Raw genomic sequence first — 20901 nt, 5'->3', positions numbered from 1 at the left:
TTGGGAAACTGAACAGCGATCACCATCCCTTATGCCGCCTACAAAATGATATCCCAGATCATATTTCGTCGTCTCTCACCATTAGTGAATGAGTTCGTGGGAAGTTATCAAGCCGGTCTTCGTTGACAGCCGATCGACAACGGACAAGATCTTTGCTGTTCGGTAAATTCTTCAAAAAATGCCGTGAATACCAGGTCCCAACGCACCAAGATTTCGGGCGAACACTCCAGTTCGTTCGAATCGCGCCGGGGACTAAGACAAGGTGATGAACTTTCGTACCTGATGTTCAACATTGCGCTAGAAGGTGTCACGCGGAGAGCCGGGTGTAACAGCCGGGGTACGATTTTCAACAGATCCAGTCAATTTATTTGTTTTGTGAATGACATGGACATGCAAAGGTGGCAGAACTGTACACTCGCCTGAAACGTGAAGCAACAAAAGTCGGACTGGTGGTGAATGCGTCTAAGATAAAGTACATGCTTGTGGACGGAACCGAGCTTGCAGGGCCCGTCTTGGAAGCAGTGTTACGATAGACGGGGATACCTTCGAGGTTGTCGATGTATTCATCTACCTTGGATCCTTGCTAACGGCTGATAATAATGTTAGTTGTGAAATACGAAGGTGCATCATCCGTGGATGTCTGGCCTACTACGGGCTCCGAAAGATACTGCAGTTAAGAAATATTCACCATCGCACCAAATGTGCCATGTGTAAAACGCTGATAAGTATTCTTCTACGGTCATGAAACATGGACAATGCTCGAGGAGAACTTGCAAGCACTCGGCGTATTCGAGAGACGGTGTGCAAGAAGACGGTGTGTGGCAGCGAAGTATAAACAACGAGCTCGCCCAGCTCTACGACGAACCTAGTATCCAGAGGGTAGCTAAAGCCGGAAGGGTACGATGGGCAGAAATGATATGAACGTTCAGGACGGCCCAACTTAAGCGGGCTTGGTAGTCATATGGCTACTGCTTCTGTCTCATACGCAGGAGGTCGTGGGTTCAATCCCAGGCCCGTTCCATTCTCATTCTTTGTATTTTTCTCTATATTTCTCATGTTCTAGCAATCGCTAGAACTGGAAATGGACTTGCATACCGTTTCCACATTACTATTCCTATACCTTCAACTTGAATATTCTAAAAGTAATCTGCTAGAATTGGAAATGAACTATAGAGCTCATTTCCTACATCCAATTAGAAATTCCATCAGTTGCTTTCTCCTATTTATCACATTGGCAGCTCGTTAACCAAGACGGACCTCTGCCTCTCGAACCTAACCCAAAAGTTCGAACAAATTCCGCATGAACTCGTGGCAAGTGCAGATGTATATTCGGCTTGCAGTGGCCGAGTGATTGAATCATCATTTCCTCCCCCTTCCCTACATTGACTTGCATTCTGACGTGGCAGGCGCCAGTATGACCTAACAAATAAGATCACCAGTACTTGTACATTGAAGATGTGTGCTAGTCCCAAGCAAACTTCTGTTGGTTCCCTGTGCAAGAACAGCTGATCTGGTCATAATGGAGTAGCAACTACGAGCAGTCAATCAAGCTCAAGCTCAAGCTCAACGTTCAGGACGGCCCAACTTATCTGAGTATTCAAAACTATCAAACAATGTGGTTTGGGATTCAAACATGTTAGATTCATTTGCATGCTCTCAAAAGCAAAATCTTCCCAAGGTTTTGGATATCTGGGTCTTCACGGTATAGTCAAACTTGACCACCGATATTTTTCCTGCAAAGCCTAGATCCTTGTGAACAGTTTTGCTGAAGAAAGTCGAGAGCTATGTCTCTTTTGTGATTTTACAGAGCCAATCTAAAAAAGCTGGGCATTTATGAGCCATCCGTCTTGGAAGCAAGTTACTGTATCATTTGTGAGTTGGCGTTCGTTAATGGTTGATCGTAGTATGCCGTGCTTATGTGCAGACGTTTAAAATTTTCATCCGCGTTTTTTCACCTCGCATAAAATCGTTTCGGCTGGTTGTGGAGGCTCGGATTGCGACACCAGGAAAATAACTATTGTTCTTTTGTGTTTAATGTGTTTTGTGGAATCAGATCCCGTAGGCTGAGTGGAATTATGAATAACGTGTGTGCATCGATTAGTGGCGGCCTGCGGGTGATGAAAAAAAAAGACGTTGCAGAAATGTACAGTGGAAGCAAAAACTTAGTTTTTAGTGGCAATCTTCAACGTAGAAACCGCATTCAAAACGTGCCTTATTTCGGATGTTCATGGAAGGGGCCACGGAGCCTCCAGATGGAAATTCCAGTACACCGTTTAGTGTTTGGTAGTTTGACTCGAAGCTATAACGGAGTCCTCAGTCACTGAACAAATATTACTCAACCGGAGCATAGAACATTGGATTTGGATGCATTTTACGGACTTCGGTGAGCTCTTTCCGATATACATATCTAATTCATATTATCAAAATACAAACGCGTTTTATATGTTTGTTTGTTCGAAAGACATTTTGTACTACTAAAGTGTGTCAAAAATATCTTTCTTGTCATTACCCTACATAATTTGTGTACAATTCAAGCATGGTTATCAAGAAACAGTAGATTTTATCACACTCTCATTAGCGCTTCGGAAATTGTAGGTTCAAATGAGTATTTTGTTTTGTGCATTGCTTTGTCAAATAGTTATTTCACAATAAAAAAAACATTTTCAGAAAATTGCTATCATTGAATGAACATTTTATTATTCATATTTGCGTATTCATACGATCGTTTATTGATCAAAGTAATTTGATATTTTAAATTAGAAAAAGGGGGGAGGGATTTTAAATATATTTTACTCTTTTTCGTTTCAGAGAGCGAGCAAAGGCGCTTAAACCTAGGCTTATTAGCCAGGGCAAGGCTAATACCTTCGCCCCATCCGAGGAAAATCATAACGGAGTCAGAATAACAGAGTGACATAAATTTCTTAGCAAAGTTACTCTCAACGTCGTTTTGCAAATTTTATATCATTTGCTTATAATGATATTCCCAAACTATTTACCCTACCAACCATCCAACTCCTTGGCATCTATGAGAGCGTCGGTGAGTCGCTGGTCTCTCGTTAAGTAGATGTCATATCATCATTTCCTTTCCTTTCCTAGTAACGGAGAAGATGGGCGTGGCCAGCAATGGTAGCTTTCATGCTTTAGCATTTTGGACCTCCAATTGGATTACCATTAAATCCCAAATGGAAATCCATAAGCAATTGGGGTAAGAAACCTAAAGAATATACATGACAGCTATCAGTATGCAATCTACGAAATACTCCGTTACAACGCAACGCAACGCAACGCAACGCAACGCATTTGTGAGTTGGCGTTCGTTAAACTTCTACTCAAGGATTGAACTTATCATTTCATTATCATTTAGTATTCAGCCAATAACACACTCCAGAGGTTGAATTCCGTAATGTGTTGTATGGTGGACTTCTAGACTTTGCCAAAGAATACTTTTCCTATATCTAATATTTACAGCCTGAAACGCTAGCCTCTGAAATGAGTTATTGACTAAATACTAAATGATAATGACATGATAAGTTCAATTCTAGAGTATCAATTGCCCTTACCTTCATTCCCTCTACAAGAACGCGAACCCCAAACCAACCAGACACGCAATCCCAATGATGACTGCAAACGTGAAAGAGATGGCTTAGGAATAATGCACACTTCGTGCTTTCCATGCAAAGTGACTTCTAACGAATATCGCACTATTCGCAACAACTTTAACCGAAGCATAAGGATAAACTGCTCCTTCGTTTGAATTCCCATCTATATATAACAGTGATGCTTGTACTGTCAGTGCAGGTATTCTCATCGATAACAGTTGAAAAAGATGAATAGTGAAGGTGATAAGCATGCATGGTGGAAAAATGAAAGTATTTCCTTTGATAAAATTTGGTAATGGCCGTTTCTGGCCAACCATTGGGTAACAATTCCATACAAAAACAGACGGTAGCCAATCAAGCTTTTACGACCAAATAATATATGCGGCCAAATGATCTTTTTGGTCCGTCAGAAATAAGCCAATTAGATTTTGTCCTATGTTTATTTTATGATCAAGATGCCCAGAAAACTTTATTTAGATCAACATGGAAGTTTTTGGCAATTTGTACACCCAGTATGTTTCAAAACTAAACTTGTTCGAAACTTCATCACTTTAAAATAAAAAACATGATAAGTAGAGTACATATGACTTCTGATGTCTTAAAACGGAATCATCGATAAAACAAAACTCAAAGTTTGAGAGAATAATAAGCGCTTCCAAAGGTATTCCAGGCATCCATGCTTCGTTAATCTTAGTTATGGAATCGCGTATTATCCTTAAGTTTAAACACTTTACTATTCGATAAGTTTAGATCTACACTTTTTCTAATTTGTCTATTCCTGTATTTTGGCATAGTCTGCTGATACAAAATCCCCGAACCATTATCCCACTATCCAATCCATGGTGTCGACTGTGCAAATATCAAACGGTCCACAAAAGTAACAATGATATCGCTCTGTCCGAGAAGCCACGACTCAATTGGTCGATCTCTGGCCGGACGGATGCCCCTGCAGACCTGCAGATGTGTACACCTTTGACGTTAGCTAAACGTTAGTCACCCATGCTCCACTTTCCCGCGTGATGACATCAACGAAGTGGTCCGTCGCATGCACCACTTTACCTATATAAGGTTGGCACGGCACGGCACATCAACCACAGAACGGCAAAACTGGTGCGATAGGGGACCGAACGACAAGGTCAGTATGCCAACCGGGAGAAGATGGCTGCAGCGGGTGATGGCCTGGCCACTATCTGCGAGCACATCTTGTAGCTCCCCAACTAACCTTATACGCTTTTGATGATACTAGAAAGTAGCGATGAAGCAATGTCACGTATCGACCATGTTTTTTTTTCCTTTTTTGTGCGTGCTCATGGCATGATAATAAATCTCCGACACGTTTGCACACACTCTACCGAGACGCATCTCACGAGCCCTCAAGATATGGGCTTTTCTGTTGGAGAAGATTGAATTTTTCAAAGCATTTCACCAGTGAACCTCTGATGTGAGGAAAACAGCTCATAACTGGCCTGTCACACACGGTTAACCGCACGTGAGGCTTTCTTGCAATAGTGGACGAGTCTACATAGGTCGTAAGGTACTTTGAAAGCATCAAATGGATCATTTACGTTCACAAACTAAATTTATAAGTGAAGTACCGCAAGTATAAACAAAGAAATAGCGTGCTGCTCCAACGCTACTTTTGAAAATGGGTTGTTAAAGTTTATGACATCAGGGTTTTGCATCAACATATGTATGAAATTTGTGAAGAGTAAACGTATGAAGCGTGCCATAACGCATTATGCGGCTTGCATTCTCCAGAAGAATACATGTATTATTTATTTGAACAGTCCTTTTTAGTCCTTTAGTGAACAATCCTCCATATGAAGCATCAATGAAGTTTTCTTTAATTTGAACTTCCGGAGAATTTTCCGTGGTGATTTAGGTTTTTAAATGGATATGCACAAGAGCCGAGCCGCCTTTGGCGAATAAACCTGTACAGTAATTAGCGTAATTGCTTCAAATTTTGGACTGTATTTGATCACTTTCTCAACTAATTCTGTCTTCTCTTCGCAACGGATCACTTTTGCAGTTTCATGTTCAATTCCCGCACTTTCTTCTACTTAGAACTAATTCTCCTTTAACGCATACGGAGACACACGGCAACTAACTGGCTGTTTCTTCCACAAGAAAAACCAACAAAACGAACAATTTCGTGGGAAGGCAAACTACTCGCGACAAGATTTTATTTCAAACTGTTTTGATTACACTGGATTTTGTTTTTACGCGATTTACATTTTCTCAATTTTCCACTCATCCTAAATGTTTAACGTATATTAATTATCATGTGAATTTTCTTTGATTTATTCTGGATTATTTGAAACATGTTGCGAAGAGTTTGGTGGCAAATTGATGTCACACGATCAAAAACACGAGCGAAAAAAAATCGTGTAAAAACAAAATCCTGTGTATTTATATTGCGCATAAACATACTGGCGGAAAGGTTGCCAGTTTTACTATTGCGAGAAGATTGAAAAATTCGAACCGGGGTCCGACGGTCGACTGTCGGAAAGCTGTTCCGCAAACGTCAAATCACTTGTTGCACGGTAAAAATTTTTGGTTTATTTTTTCAGTGTGAATGTTGATTATTAAAATCAACGAGAATATGCAACTTTAAACGAGTGTTACATGCCGCCGTGATTTTGAAACATTTTAGATTTCTCGAATCTTCTTGATATCAAGAAATATCAACACTTTTCGTACAGTGCATGCCATTTTGAAGTTTCCGACACTCAGTCTGCTTCTTCTTCTTTGCTCCGCAAAATTAGATTTTTTTTAGGGTTTTTAGGATTCCATGCAGTATTGAACAAAACCGTTTGAGCTCCCTTCTTACTATAAAAATGCACAAATTTTACATTTTGAGAATAATTTGAATCTTACCTAGATGAAGTTAGATAAAAAGGCTTAGTGGTTTGAGGTAGAGGCCTGAATAAGAGAAACGCGGATAGAAAATATGACTCTGCTAACACTGCATTCAATCTTCTTCATCAAAGAACAACACATGAAAAGGAAGAAATGGTTTATGTCAGGCGGGTGCTAAGCTGTCAAATTTTTGTTGCCACCAATCGAGCGAATGCCGACGGCACTATTGCGAGAAGATAGAAAAATTCGAACGAGGGTCCGACGGTCGACCGTCGGAAAGCTGTTCCGCAAACGTCAAATCACATGATGCACGGAAAATAATGTTGGTTGATTTTTTCGGTGTGAATGTTGATTATTGAAATCAAAGGGAATATGTAACTTTAAACGAGTGTTACATGCCGCTATATATTTTAAATAAGCTTTATGGTATTTTTAAGGCATTTCGGAACGTATTGATGCGATTTTGAAACAATTTAGACTTCTCGAATATTCTTGATATCAAGGAATATCAACACTTTTCGCACAGTGCATGTCATTTGAAGTTTCCGACACTCAGTCTTCTTTTTCTTCTTTGCTCCGCAAAATTAGAAGTTTTCTCTGTTCTCGCAATAACAGTGTTTCTTCTACCAACATAATTATTTATCTGCATATTTCGCGTAAGGAATAAAGTGAAAACACTACATATTTACGGATTTGGTGTATTTTTGTTCGCTGCTATCTTCAATTTAATATGTGCTTTCGACACCACTCTCTCTTGTAAAAATGGTAAACAATACAAATTTTTACAAATACCACCACAATTTATAATAGTATATGAGCATTTTGACATTGGAGTATAAATTTATGCGCCAAAAAAGAGGGTACTGTCTTACTTGCCAAACTCCATATGAAAAAAAAAACCGTTGTCCGTTGTCAGGTCTCCTGCCCGATTAGCTGCTGTTTTTTGACGGTTCGATTGGCGGCATATACCTATCCGCGTTTCTCTTATTCAGGCCTCTAGTTTGAAGATGATTTAAATAACATTCAATATTTACTAGGGTAGAATACGGCATTGGCAGGGTGCGACAGTTGTTGGCACCCTCAACAATATTTGCATTTTCCAGCAAACATACACTATTTATGAACATAATTTTGATTCAATCACACAATTTCAAGTCTAAGCTTTCATTTGAGTAAGTTGTTTGTGTAAAAGTAGGAAGATTTGATGAGTTAATCATCGAAACAAATTTGCACCTTCGAAATCCTTGCCATTATTGCATTGCCAAAGAAAGCAGCGCACGAATAGCAAACTGTTACTTACTTTTTTGGATCGCCTGTTTCTCCTCTTTATTGCGTTTGACATGACAAATTAAGTACGTACACTACTTTTTACACTTTATCACCACTTGATTATTACCACAAAGAGCAAATTTATACAATATTTGCTCTATGTTTCACTAAATAAAATCGGGACTGTTCGTTTTCTTTGACAGCAGCACACTTCGGAATAGAGCGAGAGAATGTGTTTGTGAGCATATCAAACACACGCTAAAAAGATACCACGCACAATTCTATGTGATTTGATTTTAGCAAAAATACGAACAAAATATCCGGCGATGGCATTTATTTAAAAAAAAGTGTTAAAATGCAAATGTTTCTATTCGGATTTTTACGCAGACCATGGATTATATTAAAAGTGATAGCAACACCGTAGTGTTTTAACCCTTATGTGGCTGACAGGACCGCTTTCCTTTTGCAACTTCAATACTTTCCAAGCTCATCAAAAAAATTATAATCATTCCCGATCCTACATAGTGCATTTCAACCATAAATAATTGCCTACTTTTAGGGTATTATCTATTATTCAACTGTGAAACGTAGTGTAAGAATGGGGTGGCTCCAGCGGCTGGATAGGACAGTGCTGTCCATTATTCAACATATGAAGACTCACGAGGTGGAATATATTGTTAATATACTGTACTACCAGAACCGACGAGCTTCGTTTTACCTAAAATTGATTAAATATATATTTTTTACATTATTTAAAATACGTTAAGTATTCGAAATTTGCAAATTTTGGATTCCATTTTTTAGATTAATTTTCGATTAAAGCAGAAATGTGTACTTCATTTGTATGAGAGTCCCTCTTCCAGAAGAGGAGGGGTCTAATATCATCATTAGAATCTTCATCGTTCCCTAAAACCTCTACATACAAATGTTCATGCCGTTTCCTAGTCTATAAGGGCAGACAGACAAATATTCATTCTTATGTGTATGGATTTGGTTTCACGTAGTTTACGTCGAGCGGTCGTGTCTTGTACACAACCACCATGATTTTTTTTATGAAACAAACATATCATGTAAGGACCGCCAAGAGCAAGTTGTATATTTGAAACTGGTTGATAGACTTTTGCTTACGCGTGTAGACTCTAAGGCATTACAAAAGACAAAAGATGTAAATCTTGGCAGCGGACAAAAAGCATATAAGTTCCCTTCTCCTAAATGGCAAACATTATTCAAATAGGTTGAAAATGGTAAAAGTAATGAAAATGTCAATATCTGGGTACACGGGTACTCTATCTGCCATTCACGTCTGATTTTTGTTGGCTTCATAAGGGTTAAATTTGTTTTACAATGTGTTTAAATGCTATTGACTATCTGTATACCTGACGTAAAATTGATGCCAAGGCTAAAACTTCATGTTTTGTGTTAAGCCAGTTTTGATAAACAATAAAGTTTGTTCCAAAATTGAGTGAAGCGAGATGAGCGTGCGGCCGATTAATATGAATGAATTTTACTACTGGAGGATATAAACAACCAGCATTTGACACCAATACATTACCAGTTTTCTACTTCCATGTCTAGTTGCTAAAGGGAGCAAATCCATTGCTGATAATAGAAATTGCTATGCCAATAGAAGAAACGTTGACCTGTTACATTATGTTAAATTTACTGAGTTTGTGGTGAAAGCTGTTATATTTAGTGAACACCAATCATCAAAGAAAGAGCATGCAAATGTATACCAGTTAAACTGTACCTGTGTTTTAGTGTAATTATTCATTATTTTTATCATTCAATTTGGCGAATGTCTTAGACTGCCAAGAATAGGTATTTTCCCCTATGTCTGAAACTCAATTATGCATATGCACAACATGTGATAGATTTAGTTCGGAAAATGTATTGGAGGGTAACCGCCCCTTCGGTGGGGTGTGATCTCACGAAACCAGTACGCTAGACAGGTGCTTTTCCTACTAAGCTACGAAGGTCCTCCGTCGTCCTCCGCAGCTTAGCGGATACTGATGAAACCAAATTCCCAGCACCGGGCACCAGCCGAACTCTCGCCAATTCAATATTTAGTGGTGAACAGGAACCTGGCATCTGATAGTCTAAATACGTGAATTGCAGAAAAAAAATTAAAGGGTTTTCTATATTTTGTGATAATTTTTGATTACCAGATAGCAGAATCGGGTTGGTATCACATAAACATGTCTGAACGTTCTTTATGACTATGTCTAAGGTACATCACGGAGAAGGTGGGGGGAGGTCAGTTCTGAAACTTATATTAAGAATATTATTTTAAGATAAAAATGTCACTTAAGGCTCTACAACATCAATCTTACATCAAAATCAGAAATAAATCATCAACAATATTCTACGTAACTCATTGCTAACATGTTTCTCATTATTTCCATTTTTCAACACTGAACTCAAGTCAACCACTGATCTCGGAATGCAGTCATGGATAGAACTTAACAGGCTCTAGAATATCAATCTTGCATCAAAATCAGAAGAAAAAAATATTGATGTGTGCGCTGATAAACAAAGTGGATTAAATCTATATAGATTTCAAAGTGTGGATTATTAGTAGTGTGAACTAGACAATAATTTTCCGAAAGGTAATCCTGACACGACAGTCAGTTAGGTGAGGCAAAGAGAGTAGGTTGTAATCACTATTTTTATGCGTGACGCACTAAATGAAAAGATTCCTTATGATGTTGTTTAAACCTCTGAAACTTAAGCTTAAGAATGGTTAAATCTGTATATGGATGGATAAATATCCATATAATTTCAAGAACTTTTCACGAAAAAAAACTCACGCATATCCGAAAAACAGGCTTTTTTACCAGAGCCAACGCACTATTAGATCCAGATGGTTAATAAAATGCACCTCTAAAGTGGGTCGGTCGATGTCGATGCTGAAAATCGTTATCGGACGACGGACATATTTGGATTAAGAAAAATCATATTTTTGAGTGGATTGGTTGATGGCCGGAATCGATATTTGACCTAGCCGAATCAAGAAAAATCCAAATCTGGTGAGGCTTGGTCGGCGGTTTGATGTATTAAGATGTATTAGATGTATTAATAAAACCCAAATTTGGAGTGAGTTGATCGGGGGTCAGTTATTAACCCTTATCGGCTAATGTGCATTAGTAGCTTGACAAAATGCCGTCGGATCTATTCAGATCGAAGAAAATTCAACTCTAGAGTGGGTCTGTCGGTGATTTGAAGGCGCAGATAGTTGAGTCAATTAAATTCAACGCTGAAGTAGGCAGGTGAAGGTCGGAATCAAATACGCGAAGGTTGTTCCGACTACGCGGATTTCGGATTTCGCGGTTTTCGCGGATTTGGCGCGAATCTACATAACGATTTTAGGGTTTCGCGTGGATTTGGCGCGGATTTAGTTTTAGGTGAAAATTTAGTAATTGAAATTCTAGATCTATACCGCTTATTTAAAAATAAGACTTATGCCTAGGGAACATCCATAAATTACGTAACGCTAAGAGGGGGAGGGAGTTTACCAAAGTGTGACAATCCTTTAAAAAATTGTTCAACGATTCATACAAAAAGTATGACATAGGGGGAGGGGGGTTGGAAATGGCCTATTTCAGCGTCACGTAATTAATGGATCTTCGCCTATCTAGATCAGCCCGGTGGCATCCTTTTTTACATCCTTTCATATTATCCTATACACAATAGGTTTGTTTTGCAGCCAACATAGCGTGACCGTATCCAAGCAGATCCAAGATCAATTGGATTTCTGGGGTGGCATTGTGCATCTCGACTCGAACGTAATTCTATCGAGTCGAACATGTTTGGCATTACGGATTTCGATTCGATCTCGAAAACGACTCATCGTTCGAGTTTGCTTGCGGAGGTACAAGAATAACGAGATGTTTTGGCATTATGAAAACTCGATAGCACACTGAAAAACGACTCAAGTCGAACGAAAAACACTCGTCACCTTTATAGCTTCTCTACGGGAAGAGAATAAATGTTTTATTATTGTCTCTTGAGGAAAAGAATGTCATTAGCATGCCTACTTTTATAGTTTCCAGACAATATGCATTGTTTTTTTGTAGTTTTCACGTATTTCTTGACGATTTCAATAAATCGCGTGGAAAATCTATGAGGCAAATCTGCGTAAAAACGTGTACACCCGATTCTTTTTTTACACGGGGGATACGTTCCGTGTAAAAAAAGTTTTCAGTTCAAAATTTGAAAATCCGTGTAAAAAAAGTTTTATGATTTCTCGATGAATCATGCTAATAAAAAAATAATACGAGTTTGGTTCTATTGCAACGGTTTTTTGGAGGTCTCTATATTTTGTCGAGCTTACCGTGTATTTCGCATCAATTAATCGCGCCGTTTTTGGAAAACTCTGAAGGATTGCTCGCTTAATCAAACACGACTGAAGATCAAGCTCTTTCTTTGCTTGCTGGAGTGCAAAAGTGATTTAATTTCTTCACTACCACCAGATTTCAATCTAGAGACAGTGGATAGTACCGAAAACAATTCATCTAATTGTGATAACTGGGAGACGTTACATTATCACACTCACGTAAGTATTTCTGTCGTCACAGTTGACCAGTACCATTATCTACCTATTTGTTTTGCTCCGTGCATTCATACGCCTAACAGCGGTGCTGCTGTGTCGAATAGTGTAGCGCGTCTTGGTGCGTTCGGTGGACTCAAAAACCGAAACACTATAATCGATGCGCAGGCTCTGGTTCGGCACCGGCTTTAATGAATGAACATTTAGTGAAACTTAACACGCCTTGTAGCGGTGCTTGAGTTGGATAGAGTAGCGTGTCTTGGTGCACTCGGTGGACTCAAAAACCGAAACACTATAATCGACGTGCAGGCTCTGGTTCGACAACGGCTTCAGTAAAGGGACGCTAAAGAGGAAAACGATAAAGGTGGATTTTGGGAACGCACTGTGCACTGTATTTTAATACGAGGCTGTTTGGGATTCTGTATCGTCTCGCAACTATCACTTTGTCTGTTTTTGGTGACGTTGGGAAATCCACTACGTAGGTTGTGTTTGGTGTGGGAAAGAGATTTGAATTATGGATGCATGTAAGGCTTGCGCGAGAAATTTTGCGCGATCCGATAGAAGTGTCTTGTGCAGTGGGTCGTGCGGAAGAGTTTTTCACCCTGGCTGCGTAGGCCTAAATGCAACAAATTTCAAAGCATGGACTGCGAACGTTGGTCTGCTCTGGTTTTGCGAGAACTGTAGAGTGAATTTAATCCCTGTGTTATGGACCGTGAAGCAGTAATTATAAAACGATGAGGGATCTTCTATTGCGAGTCGATTCGATGGACCTTAGAGTTGGCCAATTTGGTGAGAATTTAAAAACGTTGAATGGTCTACTGTCTATCTCCACTTCTGTTCGGCGCGAGTCAAACTTCTCAACGAGACTGCAACAGTTTGCAATGTCTGGAACTGCAGCACATGATCCCACTGAGTTCCATAATACCATCGACCGCTTCAATCTTGATCAATCGTTACGATCAAGCGTTGCCAACAATACGATTCCCGAATTAGATGAACTAGACGATGCTTTGGACAATGATGATTCCTACAATAATCGTGGGCTGAATGTAGCACAAATTCAACCTGAAGTCATTTTACCGATGCCATCTACTTCCGGAACCAACAATAAAACTGCTTTAAGGACCAACACTACCCACTCTACGCCAGCCCCCTTCGCCTCAAGGACCAACACCATCAATTCCACACCTGTCGTCACCACCGCTGCCACTGCTACCACTGTTATCCCCGCTGCCATTCCCGCTGCTGCTGTCGTTGCCACCACTGTCATCAACCACGCCACTACAACGTCAAAACCTCCTGCTTTTCCTACTACTCGTGTAACAACACCTCCTGCAAGTGGTGCTTCCAACAATCTGCCGACTAGCATACCTGTTGCTTCCAATGCAAATGAAGGGGTACCCGACTGTCGACTGAAAGTAGTTAGTCGAAACCGACCATCAGTGCGCCGAATGATCAACGAAGAAACAATGAAATCTTACTACATCACACCTTTTGACATTGATCAATTGGGTACAAAAAAAAAAACGTCGTGTACAAAAAAAAACGTGTAAAAACAGAATCGGGTGTATATTCCAAAATTTACGTAAAAATAGTTGAGTTAAATAAAAGAAAACGCACAAGAGATGACCCAAGTGCATTTAACTAAAACACATAACATCAAAGTAATTTATTATCGAATCCTTCTTTAGCTTTAAATTATTTATGTCAAAATTGGATCTGTAGCATTAACTCTAATAAACATAAAACTTATAATTTGTGTCGTAACAATATTTCAATTAACAAAACATATCGTATCGGCATAATATTTTAATCGGTTGCAACTGCTCAATAAATAATATTGCTTTTTATAGTCATTGAGCACAATTTGCTTGTTTATAAATGAACTGGCAATTCATGCCCATAAGGATGCCTTACAGGCAACATGCTACACGCAGATCAAATTACTCTTATTCTCTCTGTTTACTCACATTCGCCATGCGCTGAAGGTTGTCACTCCAGCGGGCGGCATATTAAGGCTCTGTCTCAATTGGATAATTAAACTAAAATTAAACTTAAAAGTGACATTTCAATAATTATCAAATAACCCTGCTTGCAGAGCAAGATTACTTTTGACAGATATCGAATCATTTTCCATCGATGTCCTATTGGAATTGCTGGGTAGCACCAGCCATTCTTATAACGGGGTGATTTTTTAATTTTCGAACTGTCACTTTTAAGTTTAATTCTCCAAATGAGACAGACCCTAAACACGGAGACAGCTATCTCTTATTCTCTATGTTTACATTTCGTTTGACAGAACCTACTCGATTAAGCTAGTACAGCACCATTCGAAATCTTGTACTGCGACTGAATGAAGTCGAACGAAATACATAATGCCGCAATTTTTTTCGAAACGAATGCAAAAACGTACGAATCGAGTGATTCGATTCGAGATGCGCAATGCCACCCCTGGTTTTTGAAATTTATTTATTTAACTAGCAGACCCGACGAACTTCGTTTCGCCTAAAATTCATTTATTCTCTGCTTAGTTTTCGAGTTATGCAGAAATTTCTGTTTCATTTGTATGGGAGCCCCCCTTTCCGAAGGAGGGAGGGGTCTCGAACCATCTTAAGAACCTTCTGCGGCCCAAAAAACCTCTGCATACAAATTTTCACGCCGGTCGGTTCAGTAGTTTCGGAGTCTATAAGGTTCAGACAGACAGAAATTCATTTTTATGTATATAGATTTATAGATTTATTTAAGGTGGTTATACAACAAAGCCACAAATCGGCCATCTTGGAAACCACGTGCTTTTTCTAATGATTTTTCAGGAGCACGAATTGAGAGAACCACAATGCCTATGGGGATAAAAACATCCGTAGATCATTTGCTTACTCATGCTAAACAATCGACTTGAATTTCAGCATTGTACGAAAATTATTACGCTAGATTTGAACTTTTGATAAAAGGAGTAGAAAACCGTGTGGTGAGTTTCAAATTCACCACATGGCTTGATTGTATAATCACCTTAATGTTTAGCCAACGTGTTTCGACAAACACTTCCAGGAAAATTTTCGCTAGAATTCCCGGAGGATTACCCGCAGGAATTTGTGGGATGAATCGGCGCAAGAATGAAGAATTTCTGCAGGAATTTGGAGATTCTTGGAAGCTGAAGCTGTAGTAAAAACCCAAATTTATCCACCAGTGGTGATGATTCAATATGTTGAATTCGAATCAATGTTGTAAATGCAGTGCTTATTGCCTACATTTCGGCGGTTTAAAGATTTGATGCAATTCTAGCAAGCTGCTTAAATATACTCATTTATGAGAGTAATGAGTTGCACCACGGCTAAAATGAATGATGACTCAATGTGTGAATGCAAATAGTGTTTTTGTTGATTGAAAAATAAAAATATAATCCAAAGTGCTTAATTTATTGAAAAACAAAAACAATAGTTTCCAACTAGGAACTTTGCTCCGCCGAATGAAACTGTTGCACTCCAATCTGTCAAGTCCTTCTATATGAAACGTGTTTAACAAAAAAAAATATTTGTGGGCTACACACATACACACTTTTGGAGTGAATGTATAGTTTTCTGGTAAAACTTTGATGTACGAGAAAGGCAAAAACGTAAAACGTTACAAAATTCAAGGGACTTTGAATTCCATCGAGTAAGGGAAAAGGTTATACGGTTATAGCGATGATCACAGGAATTTCTGTAAAAAGTTCCTAAAAATTGCACCGGGATTTTTTTCCGCAGGAAATCAATTTCCGCAAGAAATTCTAAAACATTTCCGCAGAAATTCTTGAAGGGATTTCCCAAAGTAGGTTCTGAAGATTTTCCGCAGGTTGTTTTTAAAGAATGTAGGTACCTAGGGTAGGTACTTGAACTTACTGTGAGGGTAAAACGGATGATTTCATGGTCATCAGATCAGCCCACAGTAGGCCATGCCTTATTTCTTCCTCAAACAGCTAACGGGTGCGGATGCAAACAAGACTATACAAAATGGACCACATCAAAACCTAGCCGCACACTTACGACAAAATTCCCAAAAGAATTTCCGCATAATTTCCCTAGGGAAGTTTTGAAAGAATGCCCAGAGGAATTTCCACAGATGTTCTTCGTAGAATTTCCGCCGAAAATTTTGTAGCGACTTCTGCAGCAGATCCAAGAACAGTTAGATTTCTGGCTTTTGAATCTTATTTATTCAATTTATTTAATGTTTAGCCAACATGTTTCGGCAAACACTTCCAAAAAAAATTCCGCGAGAATTCCCAGAGGATTAACCGCAGGAATTCTCGAAGGTTTCTTTGCAGATATTCTCGGAGATTTTAGCCGAAATTCTAGTAAAAACGGTCAAAAAATTGCGATTTTTTGTCTTGCGATCAATAATTACAACAAAGTTGCATAATTTATTACTTCAGTAGAAATTGCGGTTTAGAAGATTTTTTTTCATTATTTTCCAAGTTTATCGATAAACAATTTTGATCAAATCTGGCCTGAAGATTTTCTGTTGTATATCAATGCATCTTGTGCCGAATTTTATAAAGTTCATAAAGTTCATAAAGATCAACAAAAAATCCACTGAGAATAACGTAGCACTACCTATGGTTTTGGCATATCATATTTTTAATTTGGTACAAATATAAAGTTGCAGTTTAAAACTGATATTTGAAATCAGTCATATTATTAAAAACGAACTTGAAGAGTTCAGAAAATTGTGATAAACAAAATGATATTTATGTGTATTTGCTTAGAATTTAGTTCTAAGCAGCGCGGATTTGACGTCCCGGCAAAGTTTTTCGGCATCCTTTGGGCTATACTTAAACGCAATGTGCCACTTGGTTTATGATGAACTGAAACTTCTAGAAGTAAAAATGCAAAAATATTAGGCTGACCATACGTACCGTATTTAACGGGACAGTCCCGTTTTTTTTACCTTATTGTGCTGTCCCGTCGTAATCTAAAAAATCCTCAATGTGTCCCGTTTTTTCATTGATTCTTCCAAAGAGCTCCAAAATATTATTTAAACAAATTCAATATTTTAGGCAGGAATCTAAAACCAGATACAAAGAAAGTGAACGAAACCCATCAAAACAGTGTGAGATGCTATGTTATTAGTGTTGCTTTTAATAGAATGCTATTTATGCCGCTATGTATTTAGCATTGATCGACTTTTCTTAAGGTTTTTAACAGTTAATGACAACAGGTGACAACGGGAGATTTTTTCATACAGCTTTATTTCAGTGAATTTTTCGAAGGCCTGATTGGTTCTTCTCGAAACATTGAGAATCATTCAAAGTCTTCTGATTAATTCTGAATATTTCAAAATCATCAACTGTAAAAAAATACGACGATATTGAAAAAATATTTATACATCAGCTGAACAAGATGAGTTTAAGCACATAGTTTAAGGCAGTTTCAAATCTAGGGATTTCGGTTTTCAGTTCTTTACGGCTAGTTTACAGATCTACAGGTTGTCTGCGAATTTCACTTGCATATGTATGAGCGGGATTTATGGGATTCCGTTGTAGAAATTTCGGTCCGATTCAAAATACAATCCGACGGGAATCTCCGAGAGTCCGAGCTGTAAATCAGCCTATAAATTAGCCAAGATTTATTTTACTTTCCGCGACAAAATTGCATGGGTTCCACCTTTTTGGAAGCACATGGGAACAAAATCAATGGACAAGATTCCCGAGGCATGAGGCTACTCTTAGAGTCATTTAAATCAATTTCGATCAAAAATAACTTATTATTATTTATCTTTATTAACGAGATTTTCGGCCCTTGGCCGGCTCCTCTCGTGAAATAACTGTGAATTGATAAGATTTGTCATTTATTCACATGCACCAACCATGTTCATGGAAATAATTTAAATTACATTTTATTAATGTTCTTTACTTGTTGAGATTCTTGATATTTTTATCCGTAGATTTTCTCTCACTTATATTTATGAATAAGTGTTATAGCACGGGAAATCTATAATTCCACCCTATTGCTCTTTTCGCATTTATCTTTTGACATTGTTTTCAAATGATTTTTGATTGAAATGAAAATAATTTTGGGGCTTTGATAATTTGACTATTTTTTTGTAATTTTCAATTGTTCAGAATTACAAAATTTTTGGATATTGGTCAGTAATAAAATCCAGTAAGAGCAGATTAAAAAAAAAATTCAAACTTCCACAATTTTTTGAAAATATTTTGAGAAATGCGTAATTTTTTGTTACTTCGTGTTTTTTCGCGCCCCTAACTTAATGCAATAGATTTTTTTTTAAACTTTATTAATGTGTTCGTGCAATAGAAGGTTATGGTGGTGAATAATTCACTCTAAACATTTTTTCTAACTTCTTACACGGCAAATAATAAATTTTGAAATTTCCACAGCTCTTGAACTTTGTCACAAGGTTTTTTGACATGTCCCGTTTTACAAGTGCGTTTGTCCCGTTTTTTCACCGAAATGATCTGGTCAGCCTAAAAAATATACGTTCTCCCATACTAATTTCCACAAAAACTTCAAACGCGATGCGGAAAGCGAGAAAGCAACACTTCGGGCCCAAATTCTGCACAGTTGTTTAGGACCCAAAATGGCATTAAAAAACCATTTGATCATGACGCCCGCATTGCCCTACTAACAAGTTCAACAAAGAAAACATTTAGTGATCGAAATCTTTCGGTGCAAATCAACCAAATTTTATGAAATTTGGCCACAATATTCTTTGATATGCAAAGAATGTTTAGGCCAAATTTGAGCATAATTGGTTATAGGAAACCGCCCTGCCAATAATAAAACAAAACCTGCCAAAGCCGTCATTTCCCCTATGTAGTGGTTCCGTGATCAATGCCTTGTTCTAAAAGTCTGTGTATATTTTTACATTTTGCATTAAAAAATCCTTCCTAAAAATTTTGAACATATATCCGCTAGAATGCATGAATTTTTACCTTTCTTGTATTTAGCAATCATCGTATGTTGTAGCTTTTTGGTATATCTTGATACATCGAGTAAATTATACATTTTCCTCCCACCTTACTCTACTGTACACCTCATGCCTCAAATATTTTACTTCTTCCCCATTCCAGGCTGCATCGCTGACGGTATCCTGTCGACAAACGCAAACCTGTGGACACCTGATCAGCATCCGTCCGTTCGTCCACCGGAACACTTCGTCCGAGGATTTGAACACCGTCCTGCTGTACGCCTCATCGCTGAATATGTCGGCAAAGCTGTTCCGCATGCCAATCAGCGCCCACTATCTGTGCTTCGTCGTGTTTGTCTGTATCGTGGCACTACTCACGTTCGGGATGTGCCTCAGTCTGGCAATTGGCAACGGTGGAGTTTAATACCCACCTACATATTCCGTACATTCTCGCCCAGCAACCAACAACTGTAATATACGAAACGAAACGGATGTGCCACCACAAGACAAGCTTCGAAATGTGTGCTGTCAGTTATTATGGAACCAATATAAGACAGCCATATTGAGTCGGGGGCTGTGAAGAGACGATTTCGAGCGCAAGATTGTGGGAATGCGCTATTAAATTCCCAACAAGGCAACGGAAAGTTTGATTTTGTCTCCAATCGAGAAAATATTCCATTTTGGTATACAATATTATGTAGCGCGAAAGTGGTGGTTAAGAAGTAATTTGAAATCCGTATGCAAAATAACTCAAATTTTAAAGTGTATGTTCGTTGAAATAGTGATACATTCGGTAGCTTGAATATTCTTCTACTACACCGAGAGGCAAAAAATGTTTGAAAACATTTACATTTTATAGGCAAATACAATGAAGTTGAATTCATTGGTTCGTGCTTGTAAGTCATTTCTATATTTCTTTTTTTTTTCGATAATAAGGAAATAAATAATCGTTCACCCATGTTGCATATTTTATCGTTTCCATCAATTGTAGTGGAGTAGGAGGGAAGCAAATCTGAAACAAATAACAATGAATACGTTTGCAGGTGACTCTAGAATAATTCATAAGAAACCGGTATAGGTAGAATTCATTGAAATAAAAACAATACTGTAATAGCTCCTCAGGGCAAATGAGCCTCCCAAATAAACGAAACTTTTTCATAAGTAGGTATCAAGTCAACCAGTTTTGCATTTGATTCTGGACCATTTTATGAGTTTCCTTCGAGCATTTGAAATCATTTGGACAATTAGGATTAGTCTTGGGTTTACCAGCTTGCATTCTGGCCACCTAAGGGTGGCGTACTCGCTCAAGGACTTGGTAACGTAGTTATCACTTGTCATAAGACGAGTTTGTACAATGCCATTGAATTCCACCACTTAATTGTATCTTGACAGATACATATTTCGACCTCCACAGTAAGGCCATCTTCAGTGTCTCGTACTTGACTCGACTTTAGTCAATTGAAAACATTTGTTAAATAAATTAACCAAAAAGGATAAAGAGCTCTCAGGAAGTTTTTTGATAAGTATGTAGAAAATACCATCATCACCCGGGGCTTAAATTTTAAATTTTCTATTTTTAAATTTTCTAGTAACAGATCTCACTTCATCCAAATTAGTTCCCAACGAAGGGTCAAAAACATTCTCTTGATTGAGAATGTCTTCGAAGCTCCGTGTAACCTGATCCTCAATTGGACTAGTGAGACTTAGACTACAATTATGGGCACT

General features: G+C 38.3%; 1 protein-coding gene across 1 annotated transcript in view; it reads left to right on the top strand.

The window, feature by feature from the left end:
- LOC134219947 (uncharacterized) overlaps positions 1–20281 on the top strand; it is a 45936-nt gene extending 25655 nt beyond the window's left edge. The window contains exon 2 of the mRNA XM_062698851.1: positions 19340–20281. Within this exon, the coding sequence (XP_062554835.1) occupies positions 19340–19600 (261 nt within the window). The 3' untranslated portion in view covers positions 19601–20281. The remainder of the gene's footprint in view (positions 1–19339) is intronic.
- The last annotated feature ends 620 nt before the right edge of the window (positions 20282–20901 follow it).

The sequence above is a fragment of the Armigeres subalbatus genome, chromosome 3, assembly GCF_024139115.2.
Source record: "Armigeres subalbatus isolate Guangzhou_Male chromosome 3, GZ_Asu_2, whole genome shotgun sequence".
Taxonomy (NCBI): Eukaryota; Metazoa; Arthropoda; class Insecta; order Diptera; family Culicidae; genus Armigeres; species Armigeres subalbatus.
Note: the sequence above shows the minus strand (reverse complement) of the source record. Positions and strands in the feature narration are given on the sequence as shown.